General features: G+C 36.0%; 1 protein-coding gene across 2 annotated transcripts; it reads left to right on the top strand.

Annotated features, from left to right (window-relative positions):
• The first annotated feature begins 1,436 nt into the window (after positions 1-1,436).
• LOC124633309 (cytochrome P450 9e2-like) lies at positions 1,437-14,142 on the top strand. 2 transcript variants are annotated; one of them, XM_047168485.1, is made up of 11 exons: positions 1,437-1,528; positions 2,930-3,132; positions 3,696-3,859; positions 4,150-4,287; positions 4,549-4,751; positions 7,825-7,960; positions 8,317-8,409; positions 9,264-9,485; positions 10,355-10,455; positions 12,695-12,863; positions 13,795-14,142. In XM_047168485.1, the coding sequence occupies exons 2-11, from the start codon at positions 2,933-2,935 to the stop codon at positions 13,959-13,961; spliced, it is 1,593 nt and encodes a 530-aa protein (XP_047024441.1). In that variant the 5' UTR covers positions 1,437-1,528; positions 2,930-2,932; the 3' UTR covers positions 13,962-14,142. The 2 variants fall into 2 exon arrangements, with proteins under 2 accessions (XP_047024441.1, XP_047024440.1); XM_047168484.1 differs by lacking the exon at positions 1,437-1,528 and adding an exon at positions 1,549-1,704.
• Positions 14,143-17,460: the final 3,318 nt, after the last annotated feature.

Here is a 17,460-nt window from a genome sequence, read left to right on the forward strand (position 1 = left end):
AAGTATATCTTAGACACCATTGGCTGTGTTTCGGATGGCACGTTAAACTGTAGGTCCCGGCTATCATTGAACATCCTTGGCAGTCGTTACGGGTAGTCAAAAGCCAGTTAGTCTGACACCAGTCTAACCAAGGGGGTATCGGGTTGCCCGGGTAACTGGGTTGAGGAGGTCAGATAGGCAGTTGCTTCTTGTAAAGCACTGGTACTCAGCTGAATCCGGTTAGACTGGAAGCCGACCCCAACATGATTGGGAAAAGGCTCGGAGGATGATGATATAAAATAACAGTGACTATCCACAACCCTTGGAGAGGCCTATGTCCAGCAGTGGACTGCGAAAGGCTGATGATGATGATGATCTACAACCCGATACTCTCAGTGCAAAACAGCCGTGGGCATAAGATAAAAGTAAGGTGATTGAAGGAAATGTGAATAAATATTACAATATGATACCATTCTGTTGTCATTGGAGATTTCAAATTGTAATCTAGAAAGGACAGAATATTTTTTTTATCTAAGCCGACTATAACAAAAAGGGAAATCCAATCATTGCTTACATATTATGAGATTTGGATAAGCAGGTACCAGGCTAGCATTAAACAAAAGAAGCAAGTGGGAATCCCACCCACGAGAATGTATGGTGATGGATATCAGAAAGAAACAGTATGCAGCATGGAAGTCTGAGAGGCCTGTAAGCGAGAACTGTTATGCAAGAGAAATTGAATAGAACAGGCGCCATAAACATGGCGGATTTCGTACAGAAAAAAAAAACAGAAGAAGCATGTTAAGAGGTCCTAAAGTCTGTTCAAACTCACACCGCTAACAATGCAATTGCTTCCAGTTATATTGATGTCAGATAAGGTCACGTCTAATTGACACAATCAATTAACGATTATGTACGATGATTTATATTTTATTATTTTGCATTCTTTTAGCTCAATTGTCCAACAAGAGACTTTGACAAAGAGTGGTACTAATTTTTTAAAAATATTTCGAACGGAACTTCGTGAAATCTTAAGTTCAAAAACATACACATTCATACGCTCAGCCTTTTTCTAACTTCGTCCGGGCAATTACCAGTCTAACTGTATGCAGCTGAGTTCCAGCTTTACATGGAGTGAATGCCTATCTGAGAGCATTAATCCAGTTAGCCGGGAAACCCAATGATACCAATGATGGAACCCAATGATGATCAGGTTTGGTCAAAGACATGCAGTGACAGTAGGGACCCACTAATTTAATGTACCTTCCGACATTATGGTCATTCATTCCCAGATCAACCGCACCAAGGGTTGCTTAATGATCGATGGACCAGTGCAGCTGTTAGTACTAAGACTCCATCCTCTTAATAATCCCCAAATTATAGATTAGATAAAAATATACCTACATGGACATTATCACGGTAATATTTTTCGTGATTATCTAAGTGATATCATAGCACAGGTATATAGGCAAACCGGTACAATGAGTGGCTTTATTTTGTTTCTACATAGCTTTACTGGACACCGGCAGTATCTATCGTGTATTCAGCCGTGAGTCTTGTTTTTACATTTTGTATTGTAATTAAGATAAAGAAATTTCTTTATGTAATTATAAATTAATAGTCATGTAATAGTGATAAGGTTGATACTTCAATGAACTTGTAGTGTTGTCATTATGTGTATTTTGACGATGATTCTGCGAAACTACTGGAAAAGATACGTTGGAGGTAACTTTTTGATGAATGAACAGGAGATTGAGTTTTGCCAAACTTTTCGGTTCAGTTTCATTTTTTCGATTTTAAAATTCATTTTTCTGACTGAATTTATGCAGACACATAGATAAACTAAGTCAGTCAATGGCAAGTCAGTTATGAAAAAAAAACAGGGAGGAATTGAGAACCTCCTCCCTTTTTTGAAATCGTTTAATAATTATGCCCCAATAGTTTTTTGGTGCAGTTAACAGTTGCTGTCAGTCAGTACAAACAACGGTATTTTCTTTTGAAAACTGACAGCTACAACTGCACAAAACATTCGGTACATTCAGTACATCCGTACTTTCGGTGTATTCGGTATAATTAATTCTATGTTCTATCTATAGAGATACACTATCTAACGCGAGTTTGACATTCATAACTCAAGGTCGTACAACCGGTTGCTTGTAAACAAAACAAAACGCGTCTAGTTATTTTAGTTGTTTGTTTGACGTCAAACAATAATCATAAAATCTCTTAAAAGCGGATTTAACATAGTTTTAAGGTTTTTTTTACAAGAATAGCAGCATAGCAGGGTATTAATGATCCTTCGCTCGCAAACCTTCGCTTTGAGCGGGTCGTCTGATTTGGCGATCAATCTTACCTTTAAAATCCCTTTTAAAATAGCTACCGATAATAACACGCGCTATCTAAATCAGTGAAATCACCAGTTTTTACTAAAATTTATCTATCATAGTTCATTCCTTTTGCTACAAAGCCGTATTTATCAAACATAACATTCTCACTAAATGTTCGTCACGGGTCGTAGGCGCGTGACTCCGAAACTCTCGAACAAATCAAACTAGTTACACTGTTATTGGTGTGTTTAAGTTCATAGGTTCAACTCTGTGAAAGAGAAATGTCATGAAAAATTCTGCTTATTTATTTATAAATACAAAAAGTTATGTGGTCTTTACATGATATCACTAACCAGGTTGTTATTCTCTTGCTAACCAGCCCTAAAGTTAGAGTATCAAACGTATTTATATCATTTGTATCATTCGCAACTATCTCAACTGAAATATATGTATTTTTATAATATGACAGCAACTTTATTGGTTCCGTAAGGTATAAAATCCATAAAAATCATTGGATTAATATAAACACGACAGAATATTAAAAAATATTTAAAATTTTCAACTAACAAAAGAAATAGCATCCAAAATCACTGAACACCACTAAACTACTCCAACTTTTACAGACAATGATAGCCCTACTATGGCTGGTGGTGCTCGTCGCAGCTCTGACGCTGTACCTGCGCCAAGTCTACTCCAGGTTCAGCCGCTTCGGAGTCAAGCACTTCGAGCCAGTCCCGCTGGTGGGCAACCTGAGCACCGTGCTGATGCGGAAGGCACATGCTTCTGAGGACTTCAACAATTTATACCAGGCTTTTCCTGGAGAGCGGTAGGTGCTAATCACATCCTCCGAGCCTTTTCCCAATCATGTTGGGGTCGGCTTCCAGTCTAACCGGATTCAGCTGAGTACCAGTGCTTTACAAGAAGCGACTGCCTATCTGACCTCCTCAACTCAGTTACCCGGGCAACCCGATACCCCTTGGTTAGACTGGTGTCAGACTTACTGGCTTCTGACTACCCGTAACGACTGCCAAGGATGTTCAATTACAGCCGGGACCTACAGTTTAACATGCGATCCGAAACACAGCCAATGGTAGGTGCTAATATTGGATAAAATAAAATAAAATGAATACATTTAAGCTCTGTGGGGCCTTATATCAAGTTTAGAAAATCGAATGTTTGTTAAATATAGAGATTTGCAATAAGTGGATGCTTGAAACCAGAATAGGATAAGCTAAAGATGAAACGTGCTATAATTGACGCGCCAGACTCAACAAGTTTGAGACATACGTGATGGGTAAAACTGTGCAGGGTAGAAGAAATATCCAACTTCCTAGATGACACATAAACAGCTTTTATTCGTAAAAATAATTCTCAACTGTGGTTTGTTAGGTTCGTGGGCCGTTATGAGTTCTTAAGGAACATCGTGATGATTCGAGACCTGGAGTTGGTGAAGAGCATCACAGTCAAGGACTTCGAACATTTTATCGATCACCGCATGTTAGCTGATGCTGACGTTGAGCCTCTGTTCGGCAGGAACCTGTTCTCCTTAAGAGGTATGTGTGGACATTTTATAAGGACCAACATCTGTATCTATGAAACTTACCAAAATATGGTAGGTTATACGTAGAAATATTCTCTTAACCCTCCTTATAATTTTCGACAAAAGAGGGTTTCAATCAGGAAGCAGAACGTGTTAGGTAACTGAAACTTAGGGAAGAGAAAGAATATTGTGTCATGATTCAGTTCTACACTCATCGTTAGCGGACAGAATGTCCTTTTAAATCCCACATTTAAATATAAAAACTTGTGTAGACAATACTAAAGTTAGACGAATATGTCATAGGGCATGAATGGAAGGAGATGCGCTCCACGCTGAGTCCAGCGTTCACCAGCTCCAAGATGAAGGCGATGGTGCCTTTCATGATGGAAGTCAGCGAGCAAATGATCAACTTCTTGAAAATGCAGATCAAGGAGTCTGGAGGTATGATATGTGTTTGAACATTAATAGAGGTAAGAAGGATTTAATACAGGGCAAAGGCAACAATAGTCACTTATAGTGTTACTTCAAAAAAGTTCACAGGCATTCGACACTTGTTGAAGGAAATTATTAGTATTAAGACCCTTACTGACTCTATTGATGATGCTGCTGTATTAGTTTTAAGATATCTGGTCTTTTTAAATCAGCCTTATGTTAAGCAGTTCTATTTCTTACCAGTGTTAATATTAATCATGTGATCCACAGGGAAGCATGCAGATATTGAATGCAAAGACCTGATGACTCGTTACGCCAATGATGTGATAGCCTCATGTGCCTTCGGTCTGAAGGTAGACTCACACAATGATAGAGAAAACGAGTTCTACTCCATCGGTACTGAAACTGCTAACTTTGACTTCAAGAAGATGCTGGTGATCTTTGGGTATGCTTGCTTTCCTGCTATAATGAAGGTGAGTGCACATTCACACACACGGTCTATTATTCCTGATGGTCATCCAATCATTCAATTAGGGAGTTGTACTGATTGTGCAGTGGGTCGTGTAATGATGACAAAGAAAATTCAATTAATTGGTCCACTGGAGGCTTAATGCTGCTTTGCAAGTTATTTCTAGCAATGAATCATTGAAGTAATGTAGTGCAGTCATTGAAGCGAAAAATACGGTCTAACCTCCGAATTTTTTTACTGTGAACCGATTTGCATGCAATTTTGGAATTAGGTTCATCTTACCCTTAACTTCAAAAGTGAATATGATTTGAACTCCGCCACCCCCCCTGGGGGTGGTTGCCACCCCTTCTTTGGGGTGAATATTATTTTTACCCGACTGCCAAAGAAGGAGGGTAATGTTTTTCGAGTGTATGTAAGTATGTATGTATGTCTGTTCCTTTGTGACCTCCTGTAGCCTAAACGGCTTGATGGATTTTGATGTATGAGGTATCGTTAGATTTGTCTTGATTACGGGAGTGTCATAGGATACATTTTATCCTAAAAGTCCCACGGGATATTTTTTCTAAATTTCCCTTTAAAAAAATATGTATGCGGTATCATTAGATTCATTTCAATCACGGGAGTAATAATTAATATAGGATACGTTTTTTCTCAAAATTCCCACGGGAACATGTTAATTCTGCGTCAACGCAAAGCAACTCATGCGTTAGCAAGCAAAAAGATAGGGCGTGGCCTGGCATGCGGCGCGCGGCGCGGTGCGGAGGGGGATATGCTCGAGTATACAGCCCGAATGCGGGCACACGCATAAGGGCACACGTCGTTGACGGTCTTCAGCAGTAATGACTCACCTAATTCTTTTTCTTCTTCACTACCAACAGTCCAGATTGGCGGTAAATTTATGTTGCGGAGTAACATCACTCGTAATCTAAAGCCAAATGTCGTCGAAATAATTTAAAATGGTACTTACATATACATAGTCTTCTACATCTACAACATTTTCGTTAAATAAAAACAGCCAAAAAGTTATAAATAAAAGAATTATTATTAAAAAAACAAAATACCCGACTGCACACTAAAAAAAGAGTAAAACAAGCCCCACAATAATATTTAATTTATAAATATTGATGGAAAGCATCGCAGGCGGGGACCACCTTGACCGCCACCAACGAAAATTCTGCTAAATGGTGCACAACCGAAATGACTATAAATAAGCCTCTGTTGGTCCCCGCCTGCGATGCTTTCCATCAATATTTATAAATTAAATATTATTGTGGGGCTTGTTTTACTCTTTTTTTAGTGTGCAGTCGGGTATTTTGTTTTTTTAATAATAATTCTTTTATTGCAAAATAACCTCGGATATCGATAGAAGACCTAATTTTAAGCAAAAGTTGTCTTTAAAGTTTAAAAAAAAATCCAATACTTTTCAAGTTATTGGCAATTGAAAATTCGCAATTTTTTCACGTTTTTCATCGGTTTTTTGCAAATATCTCCAAAAATATACGTTTTATCGAAAATGTATACAAAACAAAATTGTAGCAGGTAAAACAACGAACAATTTGTTTTTTTATAAAGTGTTCTAAGTGCAATATTAAGCTAGATATTAGAGGTCAAAGCCGTTTTTTATTTTGTCTGAAATTTAATCGACGTAGTTTATGCCATCTATTATTTTAGTAAGTTGATCAATTTACGAGTTTTATTATTTTCCGGTGACATATATACACATTACAATAGTTGTGACTCTTTATTATACTGCCTACTTTCACATTGCTCCAAATATTGACACTCCGAAGTTTTCAGTTACTAAGTAGAAAAAAATATGACAAGTTTTTGGACCATAACTCCTTCAATTTTCATGCTATCACAATTTATAAAAAACCACTGTAAAAGTAATTAAGAGAGCTACAACATCCATCATTGCAATATATAGTAAAGAACTTTTTTCTTAAACGGTGAAGGGTTAAAGGGCTTAAGAGAGGCTGTGATTGCGCTGCCACGCGCTCTTTAAACAATCATATCTCCGTCAATTTTTGTTCGACAGAAAAAACAAACAAACCAAATTGTTTGTCAGAAAAATACCTAATTTTTTTTTCAGTACACTTTTATACGTATCTGTCGTAATTTTTGAGATATTATGAAAAAGAAGTGGGTTTTTCTTTAATTTTAAATTTTGTTCTTTTCGTTAATCGTGACTTTTTTGAAAAATATCTGTCCTGAAGCAGCCAAACTGATACTATCTATCAAACTCTTCATAATAAAGTTAATCCTAGGCGGAATACGATTAATTTTAATTTTGGTGGAAATGGCACTTATGAAACCCATTGATTTAAAAGAAAAAATATAAGATGCTCCCCTTATTTGCAATACAGCTCACTTATTTTACGTGGAAAAGACTTTTAATAGTGCTCATCTTAAAGCTTATTTCAAGCACTACAAAACGCATTTGTATTAGAATGTATAAAATGCATCTACTCGCCGCTACATGGCATTGACCACAACGATTAAATTTCAGACAAAATAAAAAATGGCTTTGATCTTTAATATCTAGCTTAATATTGCACTTAGGACATTTTATAAAAAAAACAAATTGTTCGTTGTTTTACCTGCTACAATTTTGTTCTTTATACATTTTCGATAAAACGTATATTTTTGGAGATATTTGCAAAAAACCGATGAAAAACGTGAAAAAATTGCGAATTTTCAGTTGCCAATAACTTGAAAAGTATTGGATTTTTTTTTAAACTTTAAAGACAACTTTTGCTTAAAATTAGGTCTTCTATCGATATCCGAGGTTATTTTGCAAAAATAATATTCACCCCAAAGAAGGGGTGGCAACCACCCCCAGGGGGGTCGGCGGAGTTCAAATCATATTCACTTTTGAAGTTAAGGGTAAGATGAATCTAATTCCAAAATTTCATGCAAATCGGTTCACAGTAAAAAAAATCGTAGCAATAATGCTTCAATGACTGCACTAATGTCGGAATTACAATCTTGATTGATTTACCATAAACATTCGATAATATGTGACGGCTTATTACAATACAAACAGATTCAGAAATACCTATTTTCAATGTTTACAGAAATTCAACGTGAAAATGTTTTCGGAACTCATAGTGAATTTCTTCAAAAATATAGTAATTGGTACTATGAGGAACCGTCAAAAGAACAATATTTTGAGACCTGACATGATACATCTCCTCATGGAAGCCAAAAAAGGTAACTACCAAAAAACATGTTGGTGACAATCTATAAACAAATTATCAAAGAACAACAGGAAGTCGCATGTTGTGCAAACGTAATGATAGATAAAGTCAAAACAGAAAACAAAGCATTATGTATTCATCGCTATGCTTTTTAACACAAAAAATAATTTCATCAATGTCATCCACCATAATTGATTATTATATGGCTATTATCGTAATATTTCCTTAACAACTGAACAGTACCTATTATTTTCTCTTATAGTCGTAAAGATGGATCATAAGTACTCAGCTACACAAGTTAGACTGGAAGCCAAACCGATGAAGGCTAGGCAGATGATATGATAAGTAATGTACTTGACGATTTTTCAGGAAAACTAACGCATGAAGAGAAAGTGGCTGAAGCCAACACTGGGTTTGCAACAGTAGAAGAATCTGATATTGGAAAAGTTACTCTTAAGAAAGGTTTGTGTGTTTCAGATGCCATAAGAGTTGATTTAAATAAGACAGTTTATTTATTTATTTATTAGGGAAAACAAACAAAATTACACAAGTTTTTTTAACAAATAGTCTTAGTATCTAACGTAATTACTATATGTATAACTAACCACGTTATCCATATATTACTTATTATATTTTACTTATGAACTTCTAAGCATGCGAGTGAGTTTACAATATACATAATAATATTATGATTAAGTAACAGTATTTATTACAGTAGATTTAGTTAATTTTGCAATAAGACTACTACGAAATTTGGTACATGATAGTGTGTGTCCGAAAAAATGGTATTAAAATTATTTGCAATGCGATATATATTATAGAAAAGTTATATCTTTATAACTAAACTAGCTTCCGCCAGCGGCTTCGCCCGCGTGATGAGTTGATTAAAAGTAGCCTATGTGTTAATCCAGGGTATCAACTATCTACATACCAAATTTCAATCAAATCGGTCCAGCCGTTTTCGAGTGATTGAATAACAAACATACATCCATACATTCTCACAAACATTCACATTTATATTTATAATTATAATATAAGTAGGATATTAAAAAGCGTAGACTTTGGACTTTTTACTGATTATAAATTGGCTTCATAATCAATACCATTACCATTCATTTAATATTTGTTCAGCTTACATATCATATAGACACTTGCATATCTTAGTATAATTTTAAAACACCTTCTTATCAAAACTGCACCAATTAAATTCATTGTTTTTTCAAGTCCAAAGTAGTTGCTGGAAAGAAGATCAATTACAACGCCATTGATAAAACATATCTTAAAGACGGTAATTTTAATAACATCTACCTTTCTAGAATGGACAGAAGACGACTTGACAGCTCAAGCGGTCCTGTTTTTTGTTGCTGGCTACGAAACCATATCATCAGCTATGGCTTTCCTCATCTATGAGCTGGCAGTCCACCCTGAGGTACAGGAGAAATTGGCGAAAGAGATCAAGGAACATGACGCTAAGAACGGCGGCAAGTTTGACTTCAACTCCATACAGAATATGCCTTATTTGGATATGGTTATTTCAGGTGAGATATGAAACATAATTTGGTGAATACTGTTAGGCTGTAGTTAGCTGTAGTTAATAGTCGTGGTGGCCTAGTGGGTAAAGGACCAGCCTCTCAAGTATGAGGGCGCGGGTTCGATCCCAAGTCAGGCAAGTACCAATGCAGCTTTTCTAAGTTTGTATGTACTTTCTAAGTATATCTTAGACACCAATGACTGTGTTTCGGATGGCACGCTAAACTGTAGGTCCCGGCTGTCACTGAACATCCTTGGCAGTCGTTACGGGTAGTCAGAAGCCAGTTAGTCTGACACCAGTCTAACCAAGGGGTATCGGGTTGCCTGGGTAACTGGGTTGAGGAGGTCAGATAGGCAGTCGCTTCTTGTAAAGCACTGGTACTCAGCTGAATCCGGTTATACTGGAAGCCGACCCCAACATGATTGGGAAAAAGGCTCGGAGGATGACTGTTAGGCTGTAGTCAATTAAAGTATAGAGGAAGAGGACGGCGAAAGATACAATAGATGGATTGTGTGAAAGACGATATGGCGGTAAACGATGTAATTTTAGAGATGTTGAGACTGTTAGATGAGTAGGTATGAAAGAAGACCTTTTGCGAGTGTATTTAGAGGACGATTTTGTTGCTGATGGTGAACAAAATCATAGAAGAAAAAGAAGAAGAAGGGTGATTAAAGCGATTGCTAGAATAGTTCAAGAGGAACAAGACGGGCGAGTAATTCAAGGACCGAATCACGCAGTTAAATTACATTTATTTATTTATTTACAAAGTACACACGCACATAATAAAGAAAGATGACAGGAAATAAAGAATTGTAAATAAATTTTGTAAATAAATTAAATTAAATTTATTTCTAATATTAGATGTTTATTTTACAGAGGTGCTGAGATTATGGCCGCCAGCGGTCGGTTTGGACAGAGAATGCTCAAAAGATTACAATTTGGGAAAACCTAATGACAAAGCAGAGAAGGATTACATCGTGAGTTTAATATTAATTTCACCACTTTTTATTTTCGATTGATAAAAAATATCAGATTAAATTGGACACATTAAGAACGGAAATATTACAATATCAGTGTTATTAATCATTGGTATGAAATAATCTCTATTAAGAAGTACCTACATCTTTTGTTTTGATATTGTTAGGTAGGTATTAATCAATGAAATTATTTAATTCGTAATAGGCATGATGACATATTTTTAAATTCCTTTGTATGATGTAGGTATACGTCTATTTTATATGAAAAATTATTAATTTTAAGAAAATGCGAAGTTTTTTTATCAAATAATTGCATTTTTCTCTGTCCACTTTGAATCCGGCGCGAAAACGCTTGTCAGTGTCATGTCGTCACTTGTGACGTCACGACTGAAATTACAAGACGCAAGTAAACAACGCTCGTGCAATAATTAAGTTTTTTGTGTTATTAAATATGAATTTGAAAGGGCATAGGTGTTGTGGGGTCCCCCAGTGTAAGAACACATCCAAAACAACTCCTGATAAGTTATTTGTGTACGTTCCTCACAATAAAAAAATACGAAACAAGTGGCTTAAACTTGCAAGGCGAGATTCAAAAGCAATATTGCCCAGCGTACAACTTTATTTTTGTGAAGATCACTTTGATGTAAGTTATTACATAGTTCTCTAGATTCTAGCATAGTTTATAATGTAAATAACTATTTCGAGGTTAGGTTTCATCTCTCATTGTTTTTTAATTAAACTAGTATACTTACATGGATTTCTAAATTCAGCTGAACAAAAATCTTTATTTGATGCCAAAAACTTTCCCAGCATTATAATATCAATGGGAACAAATATAATGACCACCATAAAATGCTTTGATACCCTTAGTTTTGTAACCAGAAATATCTACTGAACACCAGAAAAATAAAGTCTAAAAATGTAATAATACCAGCTATTTTAGTCACGACTTCACTTTAAATTGTATTCGACCACCAAATTTAGTAAATGATCACCAACTCTTGACGACCAAATTAATGTATTATTTTTGCCTAAATAAGTCACTGTGATTGCCATAAAATGTAGGCTTATTACCAAACAAAGTATTATGATGCCATATTAAGTTATGTGTCCGGCTTGCAATGCATGCGTGAGTGTGAGTGACAGGGGAAAATGGAAGAAAATGACATATTGCGCCGACCCCAAGTAAAATTGGGAACAGGGCAGGAGAAAGAAGAAGAAGAATGTGTTTCTCAATACACTCCCTCGAAAACACACTCTTATCGCACTGTTTAGAGGCATGCAATAGACAATTTTCCACCCTAGTGCAGGAAAAGGGTCCCCATAATGTTATAAAATTTATTGTATCAGGCCGAACTTATTTTTTTGGAGTCAGTTTACTTAAACAGGATAGCAAGATGTAAAAACTTTGATTATTATTTTATATTAAAACGCTGGTATAATTTTGATGATCATTTACTACTTTTGGTGATCATTTACTACTTTTGGGATAACAATGATTTATTTGAACTCATTTTGCTTAAATAGGATAGCAGAATTTAAAAACTTTGGTTATAATCTTACTTTAAAATGGTGGTCTAATTTTGGTGATCATTTACTATTTTTGGCTTACGCATGATTTATTTTGGAGTAATTTCACTTAAATAGGATAGCAAAGTGTTAAAACTTTGGTTATAGTTTTACATTAAAATGCGAGTTTCATTTTGGTGATCATTTACTATTTTTGTCTGCTATTTGTTACTATATCTGGTGATCAGTTAAACATAAGCCAATATCAATTCTAGGCAAATTAGCGCTGTTTGCCTTGATAAATCCGGGCTCCATAACTCGTGTTATAAACAATTAATTAATTAAAAACAAAGATCGCAGTGGAAGTTCACAATAACGAAATGTGACGTTCGCGCGCTTTCGCGCGAGTTGTTTTGAGAGATGACGTCACGAGCTCTGATTGGTATTCAAGATATCATGGCGGATTGCCTTATTTCGTAATTTTATTTTATAAAAATACATAATTAATCACATTATTAATAAAGAAAACAATGCGCGTTTTATATTCCAAGCTTCAAGTTTAATTTAATAAATATATTATTTTAATGATTTTTGATTACTGTCATCATGCCTATTGTCGCTAGGTGTTGTTTTCATTTATTGAAAGGTGTACTTTGTACCAAGAAACGGTAACAAATAATCAACTTTCTCATTAAAAATATTATAATAAGGATTAAAACTTTTTCTTCAGCTCCGCAAAGGTGAGGCTTTGGTGATCCCGGTGTGGTCTATCCACCACGACCCTGAATACTTCCCGGACCCCTACAAGTTTGACCCTGAGAGATTCTCGGAGGAGAACAAGCACAAAATCAAGCCATTCAGTTATATGCCTTTTGGACTTGGCCCCAGAAATTGTATTGGTAAATATGTTATTTTATTATATTTCTAGTTTCCACCCGTGGTTTCACCCGCGACCTGTGGGCACTATTCTGTGCATTTGGTTATAAGATAGCCTACAGCTTGCCTCGATATCCAACATTAAAATGATTTTTCAAATCGACCCAGCAGTTTCTAAGATCATTTTAATAAGAGAGTGTATTTCACTCTTCATTATTGTGATTTATATTAGCATAGATTTTATAAATTACTAAACTACATACATATGAGAACAGCGAAAATGATTCTTGTTTTCTTCAGAAAACGTCAATAGGTCACCAGGTAAAGGTAGACGAAAGAATTTGAATTTTTGCGGCACAACCTCCAAGGTTGGCACGTCGAAGCTATTCCAGTCATAAATATTCATATCAAATCCGAAGTTACCTTGAAAGAATTGAACCATTCCCGATTCAGACACACAGAGATTGGCACAAAGATTTCTCGAGACAGGTTTAAATATGCATATTCTCTATACATACTCCTTTGAAGGTTAGCAGACAATAAATCCGATTCTATTTATTAGTTTTAATATTGAAGTGCCCCAAAACATGGCACTTTAATACTTAGATATAGCTGGAGTGGTATTTCATGATTGAAGTTATAACACAAAGGCTGGAATCTGGATTGTCGTTATTTTATTAAGATTTGATGGAACATGAATGTCTAATATCTAAAGCTAATATTGAATTCTTTTACTGGTGTAATAAAACATGTAATAACAGTCGAAATCATGTGGAAATTCTGAATGACGAACTAACGTTGTGTGTTCCGCGACCGACTTTTTTTTCACGGAAGCGAAATTTCTGCCGTCGAATTTCAGCAATTATAAGCTTGTTGACTCTTAAACTTGGTTTTGAAGTCTCATCCTCCCCTGCCATTATATTTAACATCTAACATCAATTTTAATAACTCCAGGATCCAGATTCGCTCTGTGTGAAGTCAAGGTCATGGCATACCAGCTGATCCAGCAAATGGAGCTGTCTCCCTGCGAGAAGACTTCCATACCTGCTGTACTGGCTAAGGATACCTTCAACCTGAAGGTGGAAGGGGGGCATTATATTAGGGTCAAGTTGCGCCAGTAAGGAGTTCAAAATAGGTTAAAATATTGTGTATTGGTAAGGGTTATAAGAGTATTATGATATTGTATATAAAATTATTATTGTACATATATTATTTTGTTTTTTTAATATGTAAAGAAGAAAAGAAAAAAGAAAAACGGAGTTCCGGTTAAGGTGTATCGAAATTAAAAAGGATTTTTTTAAATACTTATGTTTTTTTTTCCCGTAGGTACGTGATTTTTTTCAATAAGTTTTGGTTCCATTTGATTTAAGTTATATTGTTAGATGAAGAAGACAATTTTGAAACAATTTGTACACACATGAATAAATAGAATTTTATCACGAGACGAAGGATTATTATTCTTAAAACAATTTCCTCAATTTACCTTAAAAGGTGTTATTTTTACGGAAAGAATTAGTTAAGTATTTAAGAAGGAAGTGACATTTAACCAGCTGGTTACTCGTGAAGAGTTAGAATGCCTAAATATTTTTATTATTAACGGTTTGACGTAAGATTTCCCTGTCTTTACTTAGAATTTCCCAAGAAAAGATTATCACGTGGCTTTTTATTTTAATGTTTTCGCCAGAAACCTTTATCAAAACGGTTTCTTTGTTATTTATAAATATTAATTTTTCACCCCATTAACTTAAGCGTAAAAACAAAAATAGACATTTATTTGGGATCTTACAAAAGGATTCACCCAAAAATAACTTCGTATCGTAGTCTATCCGAACGTATATCGTCTTCGTTTATTTTCTTGACTGTACAGACTCCATACCACAATCCACTCCTTTTTCCCATAAATTAATACTCTATAGGTACTTTTAACACGTAATATTTACTTACACCACTTATCGTCAGCCTTAGGCGTCCTACACACGTAACGAGCTCCCTAACGATACTAGATGACGCGTATTTACGCGACAGAAGCGGGTCGCGTTTCCAATCAAGCGTGTGTGGCCGCCCTTACATCGTGCCCAATAACTACGTTAGAGAGGTATTAGGGCCTGTGGTGAGACTCGATAATCCAACGGGTTGAGGCCTCATTATGTAACTTAAAGTTGCAACTGTCATGAAATTGTTAGGTTATAGTCACAATTTGATTTAGAAGGCTGTGTCCTATCAGCAGTATTAAAATTTTCAGTACTAGAGCCTAATGGTAAGTTAATATAAAATAGTTTTTTTAGTTCAAAAATAAAAGATGAATGAAACAAGGGACATAAAACACTTCGTTGATGATATTTTGTTCTTCAGAAATATATTTTAAAGTGTAACAGCAGAAATAAGAAACGTTGGACGCTCGTTATATTATTCTATGCACGTCGTAAAATGTTACCGAGGATAAAGAATAAGATAAGACGAAACAGACAGAGAAGCGACCAGACGCAATTCACACTGAATCGCTGTTTGTTGCCATATTTTTATTTAAGTTATTTGTCTTTTCAGCTTTGTGAAATATACTGGTAAATTTTTAAATCAAATCTATGCAATACAAGGACAACTAAATATTATACACGGGAAAGTGTCATCTATGTAACATAATAGGAGGACTCTTAAGTCCTAGCATAGTGCAAACTTTTAGTCTGCTAATAGTTTGTTTGGTTTAATAAATTAATATGATTAGGTATTTAGCCGGTACCAAAACGACGGAGTGGAGACCACGTACTAGCAAGCGCAGAGTAGGACGTCCACCAACAAGGTGGACAGACGACCTTATAAAGGTCGCCGGAAGACGCTGGATGCAGGTCGCTTCCAACAGGTATCTGTGGAGATCTAAGGGGGAGGCCTATGTTCGGAAGTGGACGTCCTATGGCTGAGATGATGATGATGAAAACGACTGAAAACTTAAGACTGGAATGTTTTTTTTTTGCTGACTATCGGCTCAACTGTCACCCAACTGTTTGGTCTGCAATAAGGGCAATCTAAATCTTAAGTATTGAATTTAACAATTTACATTCAAAACCCAAAGATTATCAAAAAAATCTTCATTAATTTTCTCAACCCACTTCCTAAGTCATCTCAAAACTCTGATAACAATCAGTCGCGGTTGCCCGATATGCCATCAATCGCTCGACATCGGGCGCTCTAAATTATATTGACCTACTCCCATTGAACAGCTCTTGCTACGGAACCATACAAAAAGGCCCCTGAGGGTTCCGTGCCACATGACGTTGTTAGACGGGTTTAATGGGAGCAAGGGAGTGTGAATTGTAAGTGGAAATGTGTGAATAATTGTAACTACGAGCACTACAAGCGAATGTCCCAGTAAATCACCTAAAAGTACAGTATCTCATGAAAAAATAATTTACATTCAACACTCAAAAAAATATCCAAATAAATCTTCAACAATTTTCTCAAACCACTTCCAAACTCATCTCAAAAATGTGATAGCAATCAGTCGCGGTCGGTCGATACGCCATCAATCGCTCGACGTCGGGCGCTCTAAATTATATTGACGTACTCCCATTGAACAGCTCTTGGTACCAAACATAAAGAACAAAATGACTAGCGGAGGTGCCATAACGGAAAATAGCTTAGAAAGAAGCGCGCCAAAATGCGGGTGAACGGGGGACGAGGAACGTTATTGTTCGCCCTCATACGCCTTCTTTGGATCCGATTTTTTTTTGCAATGTCAAAAATCGTTGACAGATGTCTCTGTCTGTGTCTGTTAATTCACTCGTAACTAATCGTTTTGGTCATGTCCACTGCATTGCATCTCCGCTCATGTTTCCTTACTCCGTGGCACGGAACCATACAAAAAGGCTCCCGAGGTCTCCGTATGCCACATGACGTGGTTACCCGGGCTAATGGGAGTAAGGAACTGTGAATTGTAAGTGGAAATGTGTGAATAACGTTTACGTTGTGACAAACTATTCTGTGTTACGTATTGTGTGAACAATAAGGCTAGTCTATGTTTTCATTACCATAAAAGCTAGATTCTAGACATAGGCCTACATTGATCTATGGCAAATTGGAATTATAACGTTTCCAGGTATTTTTATCAATCAGAAGTGAGTTTGGTCCTGATTTTGCACAAGGTTTGACTGCAAGAACCATCCCACATTTCGGTTGATAGGTCAATCACTTATTATAATATATTAATTCTGAAGTACAATGTCTATATTTATCCCGCTAAGATGATATCAACAAAGCGTGGGGCGCTACCTACGTTTTCTCAAAGCCCTTCGTTGTGTTTATTTGAGTCATTCTCTGATTCATATAATTTCATACGACCAACGACCATTGATTCAGGTAGTTTTATTGTAAAAATCACTGCACTATTGTTTTAAACTATCGACATAGGTACTATAATACTAACGCACGTCTAACAAAGTATCGACAAGCTCGAAGCTCATTTATTTCCTTTACTTCAGTTACAATTTGCGAGAAAAATGAGTTCAATTTTTCACAGATTCTCAATACTTCAGCTAGTTACTGACATAGTTGCGCCAATGTGAACGTGAAGCGGGAATTTAAAATGTTTTATGTTAGCCACTTGCGCAGATAGGGCTCATGGCTAAT

The sequence above is a fragment of the Helicoverpa zea genome, chromosome 9, assembly GCF_022581195.2.
Source record: "Helicoverpa zea isolate HzStark_Cry1AcR chromosome 9, ilHelZeax1.1, whole genome shotgun sequence".
Taxonomy (NCBI): domain Eukaryota; kingdom Metazoa; phylum Arthropoda; class Insecta; order Lepidoptera; family Noctuidae; genus Helicoverpa; species Helicoverpa zea.

Excerpts from the sequence above, each read along its gene's own strand:
- LOC124633309 (XM_047168485.1), top strand. The coding sequence starts at position 2,933 with ATGATAGCCCTACTATGGCTGGTGGTGCTCGTCGCAGCTCTGACGCTG. Across the intron at positions 3,860-4,149 it reads GAACCTGTTCTCCTTAAGAG|GGCATGAATGGAAGGAGATG; the intron begins GTATGTGTGGAC and ends AATATGTCATAG. Across the intron at positions 9,486-10,354 it reads TTTGGATATGGTTATTTCAG|AGGTGCTGAGATTATGGCCG; the intron begins GTGAGATATGAA and ends TTTATTTTACAG.